This window comes from Copadichromis virginalis, linkage group LG6, assembly GCF_057382275.1.
Source record: "Copadichromis virginalis isolate Kocher_CV1m ecotype Utaka linkage group LG6, C_Virginalis_male_GT1.1, whole genome shotgun sequence".
NCBI lineage: Eukaryota > Metazoa > Chordata > Actinopteri > Cichliformes > Cichlidae > Copadichromis > Copadichromis virginalis.
In genome coordinates, this window is record NC_140623.1 from 15,556,815 (window position 1) to 15,571,208 (window position 14,394).

Consider the following 14,394-nt stretch of genomic DNA (forward strand, 5'->3'; position numbering starts at 1 on the left):
GCACACACACACACACATAAAAAACACACGTGACATGCTAAAATGACATGCACACAGATTAAGAAGTGCCAGAATTTTCGTGGTTAAGCGGCTAGGATCTTGGGTGCTGTCTATCTCGAGAATTAAAAATACCACCCCATCTATAAATCACCATAAGATAACGTGTGTGGGTAAACTGTCTTTTATTACAAAAATAAGGTACTGCCGCCACAGAAACATCTCCACAAATAAGCATACTGCCAGTTGAGATGCAATCTTTACACAAGTCGATCAAAATTTGATCTCCAACATCTGTTTCTGGTTCAACCACGTTTTTTTTTTGTTGTTTTTTTATCCCAAACTTTTACCAAAAATATATATATTTAATGGCTTTGGTGGGGTGGGGGAAGGCAACCAAATATTGCAATAAAATGATTTGCCATTTAAACAATAAGAATAAATATGAATAGTTACATAGTTGTAAATCTGTTATTAATATATACTTTACAAAATAGAAACATGTCAAGTTCAATAGCACCACATTCTCATCTAGATGCAAAATAAGAAGCTTATGCATCGTGACTCTCTTTCATCGTACGACTCCACGATTAAGTTTTAAACTAAATGTCAAAAAAGTGCAACAGGTTTGTAATTTGACACTGAGGTATATTATATTCCATGTATATTGCATCAGTAATCCTCTTCCCCACCACAATAATCTCCCGCAATGCCACAGGAGTACTCTTAGAACCTGACATCGGATAAAAACGAAATAAATATATATATATATATATATATTCGTTTTTATCCAATGTCAGGTATATATATATATATATATGCGCCAATTGTACAGATTTGTTTCTTTATGTACAAAAAAAAGAAAAAAGGTAAGTCAGTTGTTTGATTTGTAGTCAAGCTTCTCAGAATTGGAATCTCCACTCGGGGTATTTTCTGCAGTGTAGTGCTGGTCTTCAGTGTTCAGTTACTGTCAGTAAGAAATGACTGTTATTTCCAAATCAGTGTTCTTCCATTTACACTCGGGCACACTCTAAGCAGTGGTTCAGGTACTCTGCAGCTTTTGTGTCACTGAACGTGGCGAGGCACTGCGGGCACTGCAACTCTGACATGCCTGGGTGTTCATTCCAGGCAGAGTTTGGGGTTGCCGCCGCAGCTGCAGGTTGCTGGTGCTTCTGGTGCTGCTGCCGCCTCTCAGCAGTGGTCCTCAACAGAGGCTCTGACGTGTCTTTACTTCGCTTTGAGGAGATCCTGTGTCCTATGTGCACGTGACACAAGGGAACCACGTCTCTGCTCTCTCTGCTAGCTCCCTGCTGAAGATAGGGAGGCACGTACACTGTCAGCACAAGCTACACGTACTGGACGGTGGTAACAAGTAAAAGGAAGTCCGTGCTTCTGTCGAGGCACTCATGCACCTAAGTGCAGGGCAGTTGTCTCACCTGTTTGTGCAGCTGCTGTTTTAGCTGAGAAACCTGCTCCTTCAGGGCATCAATCTGGCCCTGCGCTCGCTCCCTGTCCGCACGCTCTGACTTAAAGTCATCAGTGTAGATAAGAACCTTAGGAAGCAAAAAAAAAGTAAAAAAAAAAAATTCTCTTTCACATTTAGTTTCATATTTAGTTATTTGACACTATAACCACGCTTAACAGAACTCAGCCAATCACCAGGCATGAAATCGCACCAACCTGTTGCTCAAGTGTCTGAATTTGCTCCTTGTCTTGTCTTCTGATGTCATCCATTTCTCTAGCAAGCCGTGCACACTCCCTCATTTTCTCCTCCAGTAAGCCGTTGAGCCTGGAAATCTCCTGATGAAGCAATCCAGTGTTGGTGGAGCCCATCGCAGGCATCAAGCCCTGCCCGGTGCTGTCCTTCAGCCTCTGACATAAACCTCTTATATAGTCCTCCCTGCTGGAGTCATACTTCTGCCACTGAGTATTCAGGCTTTGTACCTAAAAGGAAATTGAAAAAAACAAAACGTCACACCTTCGATCATGCACCATGTTTTATATTCCACCACTGGAGTGTTAATATTGTGTGCAAAAGTAATTGAAATGTGTTTCCTTAAGGACATAATCAGATCACATGTCTATTTTTTTTTCCTGACTGATTTCAGACAACACTAATGAGACTCACATATGCCACACGCTGCTTTAGCTGTTGATTCTCCTCCTGAAGCTGACGGATTTGGGCATTAACACTACCCATCTCAGAGGACTCTGGCACCTGTAAAAGATTAGAAAACAGAGGTTACAACAGGACCCTGAAAAGTTGAAAACAAACAGCTGTATTATAAAGCTATTTAAAAAAGAAATTACAAAAGCAACTGGTGACTTCTAAAAGCATTTACACACCTCTGCATTCTTTTGCGTAAGGGCCACATCTTCCACTTCTCCTCCTCCCCTTTTGTCTTTCTCCAGTCTCGCCATCAGCTCCTGGCACACCTTAACAGTTGCACCGAGCTGCCTGCGTAGCTGGTCGGCCTCCTCGGCCAGGGAGGTACAGAGGACACTTCTGGTGGCCTCAGCCTGCTCCCTCTCCTGCAAGGCTACCCGTAGCCTTTGGATCTCCCGGTCCTTCTCGTGGTCCGGCTGACATCTGATGGTCTCCAGCTCCAGCTCTTTCTCCCTGAGCTGAGTGTTCAGCCTCTGGATCTCCTGAGGAACAATGATGACAGATTCATGGCATGGCAACAACAGCTTGCAACTGATATGTCAGATATGCTCTATGTTTTGTTCCCTGAACACTTCTGCAGTAGAGACTGTAAAATGAACGCGTCACAGTAGACAGCAGCTTACAGTTCAGGGTAACAAACTGATATATTAAAAAAATCTATATATGGTTATAAATCACTGATTAGAGCTGTAGGGAGAAACATCGACTGTGTACAATCATCAGCATGTTTTTACCTCAGCTTGTCGGGCTGCCTTCAAGTCCCCTTCGTTCTTCTTCTGTTTTAGTTTGCATATTTCATTGAGTAAACTCTCCACCAAAGAGTTGGACGGACTGATGAGCACAGACTCCTTATCTCCCACCGTCATGTAGAGCCTCTCGTGTCTCCCCAGCCTGGCTTTTAAATCTGCAATAACACCGTCCTTTACAGAGATCTGTCTGTTCAGAAGGTCTATTTCCTGCCGCGTCTCATGATACAGAGTATTAAGCACGCTGTAACTCCGCATTTTGTCTCTGAGCATGTCGTTATCCGTGGTGTTTATACTGACGTTATCCATTGCGGGTTTTGTAGACTTTGACAGACGCACCAGTCTCTTAAAAATCCAGCATTTGACGCCTCTGCCTCGAGCCCCGTGTCTTTAGAAAAAGACCGTCGTCAATTGTCTCAAATTTGGCTCATCAGAGAATAATATCCCCCGAACCGGGGATTTCCTAGGGAACTTCCCCGCGGAGTTTTTTGAGCTTCGTCAAAAAGGAGCCATGCTTGTGTTCAAAAAGGTTCACTGTAGATATCCACAGGTAGAAAAAAAAAAACATTTTATAGCGTCTTGGCACAACTTGGTAAACAAAGAAACATATATTTTAAATGTAGCTAAAAGTTTAAGCTAGGTCTCTTAAAGGCTGGAAAAAAGAGAGACGATTGCTGCTTTCAATTACGTCGGAAAATCTACTACTCCTAGTTAGAGCGAACAAAAATTAAGTTATGTAAAAAAAAAATGTTTACCGGTGTTTTATTAGTGCCACCATTATTATAAGGATGCATAGCTTTGGCTTAAAAGGGAGAAAAGGGAATGGCTTGCACTTTAGTCAACTTTATTTTATACAACCCAAATGCTGCTTGCTGTTGGTTTCTACAGAAAGTATAAACTATAATATTGAAAGGAATATCAGATTATACTAAATGAAAAACGCTAATTTCCCAGCGGTAGTTTACCGGGTTTTTACACATTCAGTCCCCTAAAAGTCACATTAGGGCATTTACTCGTAGTGTCATAACAAATTCCCCATGCGCGCCACTCATTTTTGTCAGGCTTTAATTTTTCCCACAGCTTTAAATGCACCGCAATGCATTGTCATTCAAAGAATTACGCATTAAGGACCACACCGGTGCCGTATTAATGGCTGATTTTAGGATGCAGCGGTCTATGACTGAACATTGTCATCCCGTTTTTGTGTGTGTTTGTTTGGTTTTTGTTCTGAAATTTTGGGAAGTGACACAATGTCTCTTACGGTAGCAAATCAAGAATTTACCCAAGCTGTACTGGAAGCAGCTCCAGTTCATGGTGACCTCTTGGTACTGCAAACTGGGAATACTCATGAATAAACGGATCGTGATCTTTACTTTTCTTATGCATTTTCTCTTTTTTAAGTGCTACCTAAAAAAGGGTTCACTACAAAAACGTAATTACACATGGATGACAAAGAACACCACTGATTCCAAATTAATTCATTATACTTGTTGTTGCAGTTTGTAGCTGGCTTTATTTTTATGCAATTTTGTATAAAATACAGATGTAACACATACTGTTGAATCATGGACTGATGTGCTTTTAGCAATGAATGTGTGCTTTGGATGTATAGTCTTAATACGGGTCCCAAGAACCTAGATATTTATGTGGAGGTAATAAATAAATAAATACACCCAATAGAGTACAGTGTGTGTAATCGTTTAGCTGAAACGGCTCCAAGTTTACGTGTGTAACCTTTTTCTCAGACACTTTAAACAAAATGCACAGTAACTAGCATATATAGGTCACACTTACTACATGTGCTCCATTTAGGTTCATCGCTGGACTACAAGAAGAGTGTACTAAGCATTATCGGGTCAAAATGAAACTACTGTCTAGACAGTAGGAGTACCGAGTTAAAGACCAAGAGTGTTCATCAGTTGTATTGGCCAGTGGGGAGTCCCAGGTATTTCTGGGTCAATCACACCAAGAGACATGAGAGGTGTGAAGCTTAATGTCTTTTAATGTCACATGGCAGTCATGTGACGCTTGTTACAACAGCAAGAATTGAGGTGTAAAGTGTGTAAAAAATTGTAGGAAGGTGGGAAGAAGTGTCAGGGTGGAAACTAACTGATTCCACAAAAGATTCTGTCTATAAAAAAACCTAATGCTGACCTGAATCACTTCAGTTCTCTATGGCCTTCTTTTACAGTCTCATCCTAGCAACACCACCCCTTCTTATTGATGATTCACACCTTCATTCATGTGATTGGCAAGTCTCAGAACTCATGTGACAGTAAAATGTCTGGGACTTCCTGAAAGAGTCATCGGTTGACACCTTGTGAACAGGTGGCAAAACACCTTAAACACCATTCATGTTAAGTAGTACATTAACTTGTAGAATGGAAATATATAAACTTCAGAGTTTCCGCTATGAAAAGAGGCTTTGTTAAGTACTTGTTGCAATGCCGAAACAGTAAGTCCATGGAAAATGAAGCACCAACAGTTATAATAATCATGTAAGCGTTATGTCCCCATAACACTTACACGATAACACTTTAAAGATCAGTAGTTAAATATATCTGTGGTCTGGTGCCTCTTTCCAAGGTTAGTGCTTAAAGCTTCCTCAAGCCGGGTGCAGCACTGACAAAGATTCATTGTCGGCATGAATATTGTGGCAATTTCTCTCAACTTTTCTTTTCCAGGGTGGAATGATTGTACAGCATACATTTCAATGACGCAAAAAACACAAATTGAAAGTATACGTTTGAATTTATTTAGGATTTTCTGTAATCCACACAGATTAACAATTAGACATATAGGCTCAAATACATGCATATACGCAAATTTAAATGTCCCTTAGTAAGTTACACCTCGGTGCTTTGGGCAGCCATCAACAACTTTCTGGCATAATTCTGGCTGGATATTTGACTGCTCTTCTTGGCAGAATCCTGCTTTATCCATTCAAAATCCATTTTTGATGTGTGTTTGGGACCGTAGTCCCAAACTTGGATCCAATTGTCTAAGTTTCAACCATCTAGCTCTTGATTTGAGGGAAAGGTGTAGATTTGGAGATAGTCCTCCTCTTTCATTATTCCATCCACTTTGTGCAATGTACCAGTACCACTGGCAGCAAAACAGCCACAGAGCATGATGCTACCCCACCATACTTGACAGTTCGTACAGTATTCTTAGATTTGAAAGCCTCACCTTTACTCCTCCAAACCTCCTCTTATCAGTGTGCCTAAATAGCTCAATCTTTGTCTCATCTGGCCATAAAACCTTTCTCCACAAAGTATTTGGCTCGTCCAAGTGGGCAGCTGCAAATTGCACTCGAACTTGAAGGTTCTGATTTTGGAGCAGGGGCTTCTTCCTTGGTTGGCACCCTCTCAGTCCACGATGATGTAAAACTCTGTAAATGCTGGTATTCCAATAGTGTTTCCAGTTCATGGCAGGCTTGGTGGTTCCGGGGTCGTTCTTGAATATCTCAACCAATTTCCTTTCATCTAAGAGTGATGCTCTTCTTCCAGACCTTGGCAAAGTGGTGACACATAAAAATAATTTGTACTTGTGTACAACTGTTTGAACTGGTGCTCTTGGAATTTGCAGTTGGGTAGAAATGGCCCCAAGAGACCTTCCAAACTTGTATTCTCACTTCTTAGATTTTCATTGAGTTTCTTGGACTTTCCCATTTTTCTGAGTATTGGTCAATCCAATTAGTGCCAACAAATAAATCCTTTCTATGCTCTATGCTGGTAAAAAGAAACTGTCAGCGGTTATTAATCATGTATGATCACTAATGAGAAGTTAATAGGCCTTGGCCTAGTCAAGGTAAAAACACTGTGGAATCTTCAGCACCAGTTATTAAAAGATTTAAGTGAGTCCATGTATAATATTTTGCCTGTGTTTATTTTGTTGATTAAAGAAAATCAAAATCAATTCAAACTTGTGCACCCAGTTCTTTAAATGGTAAATGGCCTGCATTTGTATAGCGCTTTACTAGTCCCTAAGGACCCCAAAGCGCTTTACACACACAGGTAATGGCAAGCTACCTTGTAGCCACAGCTGCCCTGGGGCGCACTGACAGAGGCGAGGCTGCCAGACACTGGCGCCACCGGGCCCTCTGACCACCACCAGTAGGCAAACATGGGGTTAGTATCTTGCCCAAGGATATTTGGCATGCAGCCAGGAGGCAGCCTGGGATCGAACCACCGACCTTCTGATTAGTGGCTGACCTGCTCTGCCACCTGAGCTACAGCCAGCGTCCATTGTACAGCGTCCATTAAAGATGCACGCTGTACAATCCTTCCATCTTGAAAAAAGAAAAGTTCAACGAAATCATTAAAAAGTCGGTTTTCGTCATTGAATATGATGGTTGGCTGTTGCCTGATAACCTAAAACAGAGGTCTTCAGGTTTTGTTGGTCTTATATGGCCACTGATGGTCTTCTGCTCAGTGCAGGAAAGCTGTGTATTTGCTGTGGACTACCATAATCCACCATCATAATAAAATTATATAGTACCGTATATTTTATTTTTGTTACAGCATTCGATGAACTTCCAAGAGTGTGCTTTAACATTTATCGGTTGCTATTTAAAGATGAAGTGAGTCTTTTTCTGTTGTGACCTTTAGCGTTAGCCCACTTTTGGTAGGTCACTTGTGGCGAATGAAATAACTTTCTGTGGTATCGACCACGCTATTTGTGATCATGTGTGTGGGTGTGGGTCTCCATTTGTACTTGGACATTTGTGTGTTTACTTTACTTTGAGAACCCTTTTGTGGTTTAGGACCACGCTTTATGTGACAGTTTGCGTTGTGGTGGCAACAGATTCCTTTTGCCTACTGTTACATGTTGCTATGTTTGTTTGATGTGTGGTAGTAACTTGGTTTGTGGCTTTTATGTCGACCTTTTCATGGGTCTTGGGTTATTATTTTCTGTGTTCAGTATAGACCTTTGGTAAGGTATCATGTGCTGGGGCTTTTCCTGTGTCGGCTCAGGAATTTGTTAGGTCACCTGTTGCTTCATTTGGTGATTGGAAAAATTTGGAAAGAACACTTATTTTCCAGTTTCCCCTTCCCTTTTTCTCTTTTAGATCTCTGACATCAAGGGCTAGACCACACTGCTGGTCAGGAGTGGGGAATTAGGTTTCCCAAGTGGCCACGTGAGAACTGGGGACGATAAGGTGAACTTAGTTCTGCTCAATATTAGATGAACTGCCCACCCCTGATCTAGAGGGTGTTTGTCCTTTCTCTTTCTTTAATTTATGAGCCGGGACATAAGAGAAAATAGCTCCTCAAGTGAAAATATTAATCTTTTCATCATGAATGTAAGAAGCCTTTAGATTGAGTGATCAAAGATGAAAGAGAAAATCAAAAATAATGAACATTTACTAGTGTCAGTTGTTCTTTATCTGCCTTTTAAACACCGATTGATTAGAGCTTCAAGTGATTTAAAAAAAATTACTAAAGGTGTTGAATAAACCTCAATGTGTTCAGAAGCAAATTTTACAATAAGACAATTAATTTTATGGATCTTATAACTGTTAACTTTTTAAATATTTAAATGTTAAAATACAAACTGGCATCGTTACACTCGCTGGTCACTGTATTAGGTACAGCTTGCTAGTATCTGGTTGGACCCCTTTTTGCCCCCAGAAATGCTTTAATTCTTCATGACGCGGATTCAACAAGGTGCTGGAAACATTCCTTAGAGATATCAGCCCATATTGACGTGATAGCATTGCTGCAGATTTGTCGGCTGCACACTGAGACTATGATCCGGTGACCGTGGAGACCATTTGAGTACAGTGTACAGTGTGAGAACATGACATGGTATGTGGCATAGTTATTCTGCTGGGAGCAGCCATCAAAAGATACTTAAGTAGGCTGTGGCCCAAAGTGTGCCAAGAAAATGCACACCACCACTACACAAGCAGCAGCCTCAACCATTGTTTCATGCTTTCATTATGTTTATGCTAAATCTGGATCCTATCAGCCGAATGTTGCAAAGGAAATTAAAACTCATCATACCAGGCGACGTTTTTCCAGTCTTCTGTTGCCAGTTTTGGTGAGCCTGGTCAAATTGTAGTCTCAGTTTCCTGTTTTTAGTTGACAGAAGTGGTTCCCACTTCTGCTGATGCAGCCCACCACAGGTGTACATTTGATATGTTGTGCATTCAGAGATGTTCTTCTGTGTACTTTGGTTCTAACAAGTTGCTATTATTTTTGCTGGATATTTTCTCTTTTTTGGACCATTCTCTGTAAAACCCAGTGATGGCTGTTTTGGAAAACCCCAGCAGATCAGCAGCTTCTGAAATATTCACAAATGCCATGTTCAAACACGCTTAAATCACCTTTCTTCCTCATTCTGATGCTCGGTTTGAACTTCACCAGGTCATCTTGACCATGCCTATGTGCCTAAATACGCTAACGTGCTGCCACGTGATTGGCTGATGAGATGTTTGCATAGAGGAGAATCTGAACAGGTGTACCTAACAAAGTGGCCGGTGAGTGCATATCCAGTGATCTATGATCAGATTTTTAACAGTGAATTCCGCTAGATGGCAGTGTTAAATCAGTATGTTTCTCTATCCTATAGCTGTGGGATCAAGATTATTTTAAAGTAGGAAAACGACCTCTCTCCTGTGCACAGCAATGGACCGGCTCATTTCAAATATTAACTTTGTATCTTTTAATTGCTGCAAACTTTACACAAGAATAAATGACAGTATTTGATATTTACACTGTAATACATCCAAAATGACTTATGTTTCAAGCACACACACACAGACACACAGTTACTTGCATTTACCAAACTACCTGCTCATCAAAACCGTCCAATCATCAATACCAAGAAGCAGTTTGCGTCACTCAGAATGAAGATGCAAAGTTGAATGTTTACATGACACATGAGTGTCTAGGAGTAAAAAAATATTTTTATCATATGGTGGTAGAAAATTATGCAGTTGCTCAAGTACAAAACGTTTACCAAGAATTATTAAAATACTGAACGGGAAGAGAATATAGCCAGCTATCTCTCATTTGAGGAAATGGTAGGAATACAAAACTACAAATATTTGCTGTATGCTTCGCGCTAGGCACCCCTGGATCACAGCTTTAATCGCTGGGCACTGTGTAAAATGAATCCGCGTTAGCATCTGAGGCAGAAGTGACTTTCTATAAGATGAGAATACATTGTTAACTTAATCCAAGCAGTACATCACCAGATCTGTTGCTGCTGATCTCAAAGCTGTCCAGGTCTGCGTGTTGTTGTTGATTTTAAATGGGGCTTTTATAGAAATGACGGCTAAAAAAAACAATAATGTTAAAAGATTTAACACCTGATTTGACCTCCTGGAAAAGATGAGAAAAACGCCCTAAAAGTCTGACGAGCTCACTCTGTGAGCTTTACCAGGATGACACATCTGCCAGTGATAAGTAGAGTCAGTCATTTTCAAATCCTGGACTCAAAGCTTTGCTAGTTTTCACTCTCTCCGTGTAAGTTGTGATTGCTCTGGACCTTGGACAGCAGCTGAGTGCAATTAACTGTAACTGATGGGGCCGCAGCAAAGACCATTCGCTGGGGAGGGACGCACAGTTTGAAATTGGCAGCTAGGGGGCACCAATGTTACCGGTGCGTACAAACTGAATGGAAGTCTGTCTGGAAGTCTGATTTTCACAATAAAAACCACAGTTATAGTTTTAGAGTCAAATAAAAGATTTTTGGTTTATTCAAGCGTGTTTATCTATACTTTATACCCCATTTCAACTTCTTCTTCTTCTTTTTAAACATTATCTGTATTCAATGATAAACCAATGAGAGAAACAGTAAGCTGTGCGTCCTCTGGGGCCAGGCAAACGTCTTTGCTGCGCTCTAGAGCAGAAAAACCAGAACTGCGACCACAAAAGAAGGACTCCCTCAACAAAACTTGACCTTCAACCTTAACATGCAGGTACCCACCCCACCTCTTCCTCCCCCCTCTTCCCTAGCACTGTAACTTGCGGACGCTGCGTGAAATCCTTTTAAACTCGCGCTGTCCCTTCTGCCAGCGCTTCAGAGAGGTGATGACCAGATGGCCATCCATCTTCTGGCCCATGACGAGGTATGCGGCGTTGATGTCGTCCATCTCCTCGCAGATACACTGCAGCCCGTCCTTCAGCCACAGCGCCGTCTTCCTGAGGTCTCGCTCCGTCACGCCGTTCACCATGTAGATTGCCTTGCTCTTCGTGTCCGGCACTATTTTGGTGTCGCCGTTGATGTAGGCGATCTCCTTCACTTTGATTTTCAGAGCTTTAGTGCATGCAGAACGAAGAAAGAGAGCGAGAGATGAAGGAAATGCTCACTTATGAAAGACGTGGGAAATCCATGCAGGGGTGGAGGCCTAACTGATTCTCCTCTTCATGCTGCCCTGAGACAACTCGGCGAGCTCTCAGGGGCCCCTAAGCTATGCTGACCTTGATGTACTAATGCTCTGATGCATGGGTTGGGAGACTTACCAAAGTCATTTTTGCAGAGGTTCTCAACAATTTCGTTGTCATTTTCATCAGTTTCCTTGCAAGCATCGCACACCCTGGGCGCTGAAACGGGAATCAAATGAGGCAAATATTAAAAAATGATTTGTGCATTTACTAAATATACATGACTAGAACACATGCGTCGATTTTAATTTTTTTGTTTAACTTTTTTTTTTTTTATGAAGCTGCAAATATGTGTGAATTTTGAGCCAGTGTGCCTCAAAGTGAATTTGGGATTCATGCAGAATGTTTGCGCCTGGTTACCCTCTTTGGTGGCTGGCGCAAAGCTGTCGATGCTTGCAGGCGGTATGCACAGGTCATTGTCGAGTGGGAAGCGCTCGCAGTCCAGCATCTTTGGCCACGGAAAGCCAAAGGCGGACATCACGGGCGCGCAGCCGCGCTTGACGTTTTCACAGAGAGACCTGCACGGCTGTATGGGTTCGTCCAAATCGTCCAGACAGACCGGAGCGAAAAGAGAGCAGAGGAACTTTCTCGTGTCCGGGTGACACTGTTTCTGGACCAGCGGGATCCAAGACGACGCTTGCTGCAGTACTTCGTTCATGGTTTCGTGTCCGAGCAGGTTCGGGAGGCGCATCTCCGTGTACTCTATATCGTGGCAAAGCAGGAGATTTGCAGGGATTGCCTTGCAGTTGTTCTTCTTGTAGAATAGTTCATGCTGGCCGAAGTTATACAGTCCGTGGATTGCTTGCAGGCAGGGCATTGTTATCACCCACAGCACCGCCACGGTCGGAGTCAAAGCTCTCATGCTGTCTGGTGTATGTGAAAGTTTCAGGCTTTGGACGGAGCTTCTGTCAGTGGCAGGCTTCTACTGTGACAGGAGGTTTTCTTCCCGGCATGTCTGGGAGGAGTCTGTATAATATGCGCAAAGACCTCTTCATTCAGCACATTTGGTTTTCCTCCTATCAGGTGAACCATGTGGACAAATTTGTCTTCTCGGTCAAAGATCCCCCCCCCACCCCCCACCCCCCTCCCCGCGAAATTCTTACTCCTTTGGGGCGTAGAGGCATTTTTGATTTCTAATTATGGCTCGTAGTATTTTATCACCAGTCGCTTTCTTGACAGCTTCCCTCCCCCGAGTTAATCTCTGGCTCTCCGTGGAAATTAAAACAAATGCGTCTGACAGGTTCCCCTCATTACGCCCAAATCAACAGACATTCATCCTGAGTGATCCCCCGTTTTCTTTTCTTTTTCTTTTTTTTGCAAATAGTTTAGAAATGTCAGTAGGGGCATTTAGCTCAGTTCACTGGAGCGTTAATTTTCCATCATTAGGAGTGGTGAAATCCTCCGGGCAGGTCTGCAGGTTCCATACCACATGGTGAAATATTGTTTGCCCTGGTGTGAGAAGCAGACCTGCACAAAGCACACCCAGGGGTGAAACCAAATCTGCCTCCTCCGGCACTGCAGCTCTGGCTCATGTCCACTCGCAGACCCCCATGAGCTACAGTCACGTCTGCAGAGAGCAGCGTGGTTATTCTCAGGCTTGAACTTCCTCTTCACATTCACTTGAATGGAGCTGAAATGAATTAGGACTTTGGCCTTTGGATCAGTTCAGCAAAATCACAGAAACATATTTTCCTCCTTAGGCTACTCCCCCGTGGAGATATGCACATGCTTTTGGCTTTTACTTACCCAAATCCAGATATCTGTTGTGAGATGCCTGCTGCCTGAGAGCCCTGCAGCAACGTGGCTTTTGTTTCCAGTGGCGAAGACCTGAGGAGCATTAATTAAGTGCCACACACTGATTCCTGTGTTGTCAGTGCTCCTTTATATTCCTTCGATCATTCCAAAAGGTTATGAGTCACTTGTTCTAAGTAATAGTCAAAAAGGTATTTGAACTGAAAACAGTTGTAGTTTATTTGCTCTGAATTAAACATGTCATTAAAGTTTATGGGTCCACGTGTGCCAGTTTTGAAAGGGCTCGCTTTGCTGTTTTTCTTTCCATAAGAAAACAAGACAGAATATATAAATGATTTGGTGAACCTGGCACATCTAAAGAGTATCTTAAGAACAGTTTTGCACACTTACATGAAGTGTTAAACCGTTTACCTCCTGCAGATACAGCCGCAGTTATTTCCAAGAATCGTTAGAGGACAGCAGCAGTGGTAGCGAATTCATGTCCCAATGGTGTATTTCCTGTATTTGAAATAAAATAATTTTCTTTATAATAATTATAGAAAAAAATAGAACAGGGTTGCAATGTTGCATGCCCTCAAAATTAAAGGTGAAATCTAAGGATTTATGTTTTTCTTATTTGGAATAAATCTCCTCCCAAGCCACACTGAAATTCCTCCACTAGTAAGTGTTGCTTAGTAGCTTATGTCACAAAGTGCCATAGACGTCCACTGTTGTCCAGAACTAAGAAAAAACTTTGCGATGCGTCCAGCAGATAACTGAAGCATTCATTCAAAAGTGGAGAGAAGCATCAGCATGATAGTTCCTCTGGGGTGATGAACTTTTCATTATCCATTTGAATTTTCAGCATCATGTCATTTGCTTCTTAGGAAACAGCTGTTTCACTATGCTGGTTAATTTCTTTTTTTACATCTTGATTTATGCTTTTGATTAAAAGTAAGTCAAACAATTTCTGCAATTTCAACACTCTTTTTTTAAAACAATGAAACAAAACCTTTGCAGTGGCACATGTTACATATTGCCTCCGTGGCCCAATGACAGCTGCAGCTGCGCAGTGCTGTGGGGGTTGAGGATTACACTTTCACCAGTTTAATAGCACTATGATGGATACATTTAACATTCATCCAGTGCCTGTTTGTTCTCATGCAATTCACCTATTCTTCATAGACAATATCCCACTTAGAGTAAGTGACCTAAATGCTATGTCATTTTTGTAATTTGGTTGAACTAACAAAGCAGGGAGACTTTTGACTTTGAAATTGAACACGATTATTAGCATAAATTCCAGAGACTTGTTTCGTAACCTGTTTCAGATTCTTCTATTTTTAATTTTCTCTTA

At 41.9% G+C, this 14,394-nt stretch overlaps 2 protein-coding genes across 3 annotated transcripts; both read right to left on the minus strand.

The window, feature by feature from the left end:
• Positions 1 to 761: 761 nt before the first annotated feature.
• Positions 762 to 3,583, minus strand: tnip2 (TNFAIP3 interacting protein 2). Of its 2 annotated transcripts, none has more exons than XM_085458904.1 (6): positions 2,899 to 3,583; positions 2,344 to 2,646; positions 2,126 to 2,215; positions 1,678 to 1,941; positions 1,434 to 1,550; positions 762 to 1,304 (listed from the first exon to the last, which is right to left on the minus strand). In XM_085458904.1, exons 1-6 carry the CDS (start codon positions 3,217 to 3,219, stop codon positions 1,011 to 1,013), a joined length of 1,389 nt encoding a protein of 462 aa, XP_085315030.1. In that variant the 5' UTR covers positions 3,220 to 3,583; the 3' UTR covers positions 762 to 1,010. The 2 variants fall into 2 exon arrangements, with proteins under 2 accessions (XP_085315030.1, XP_085315029.1); XM_085458903.1 differs by having other exon boundaries at positions 762 to 1,307; positions 2,899 to 3,582.
• A 5,987-nt stretch (positions 3,584 to 9,570) lies between these two features.
• On the minus strand, positions 9,571 to 12,289 carry sfrp2 (secreted frizzled-related protein 2). The gene is made up of 3 exons (XM_085460866.1): positions 11,667 to 12,289; positions 11,385 to 11,465; positions 9,571 to 11,178 (listed from the first exon to the last, which is right to left on the minus strand). Exons 1-3 carry the CDS (start codon positions 12,166 to 12,168, stop codon positions 10,874 to 10,876), a joined length of 888 nt encoding a protein of 295 aa, XP_085316992.1. The 5' UTR covers positions 12,169 to 12,289; the 3' UTR covers positions 9,571 to 10,873.
• Between the last annotated feature and the right edge of the window lie 2,105 nt (positions 12,290 to 14,394).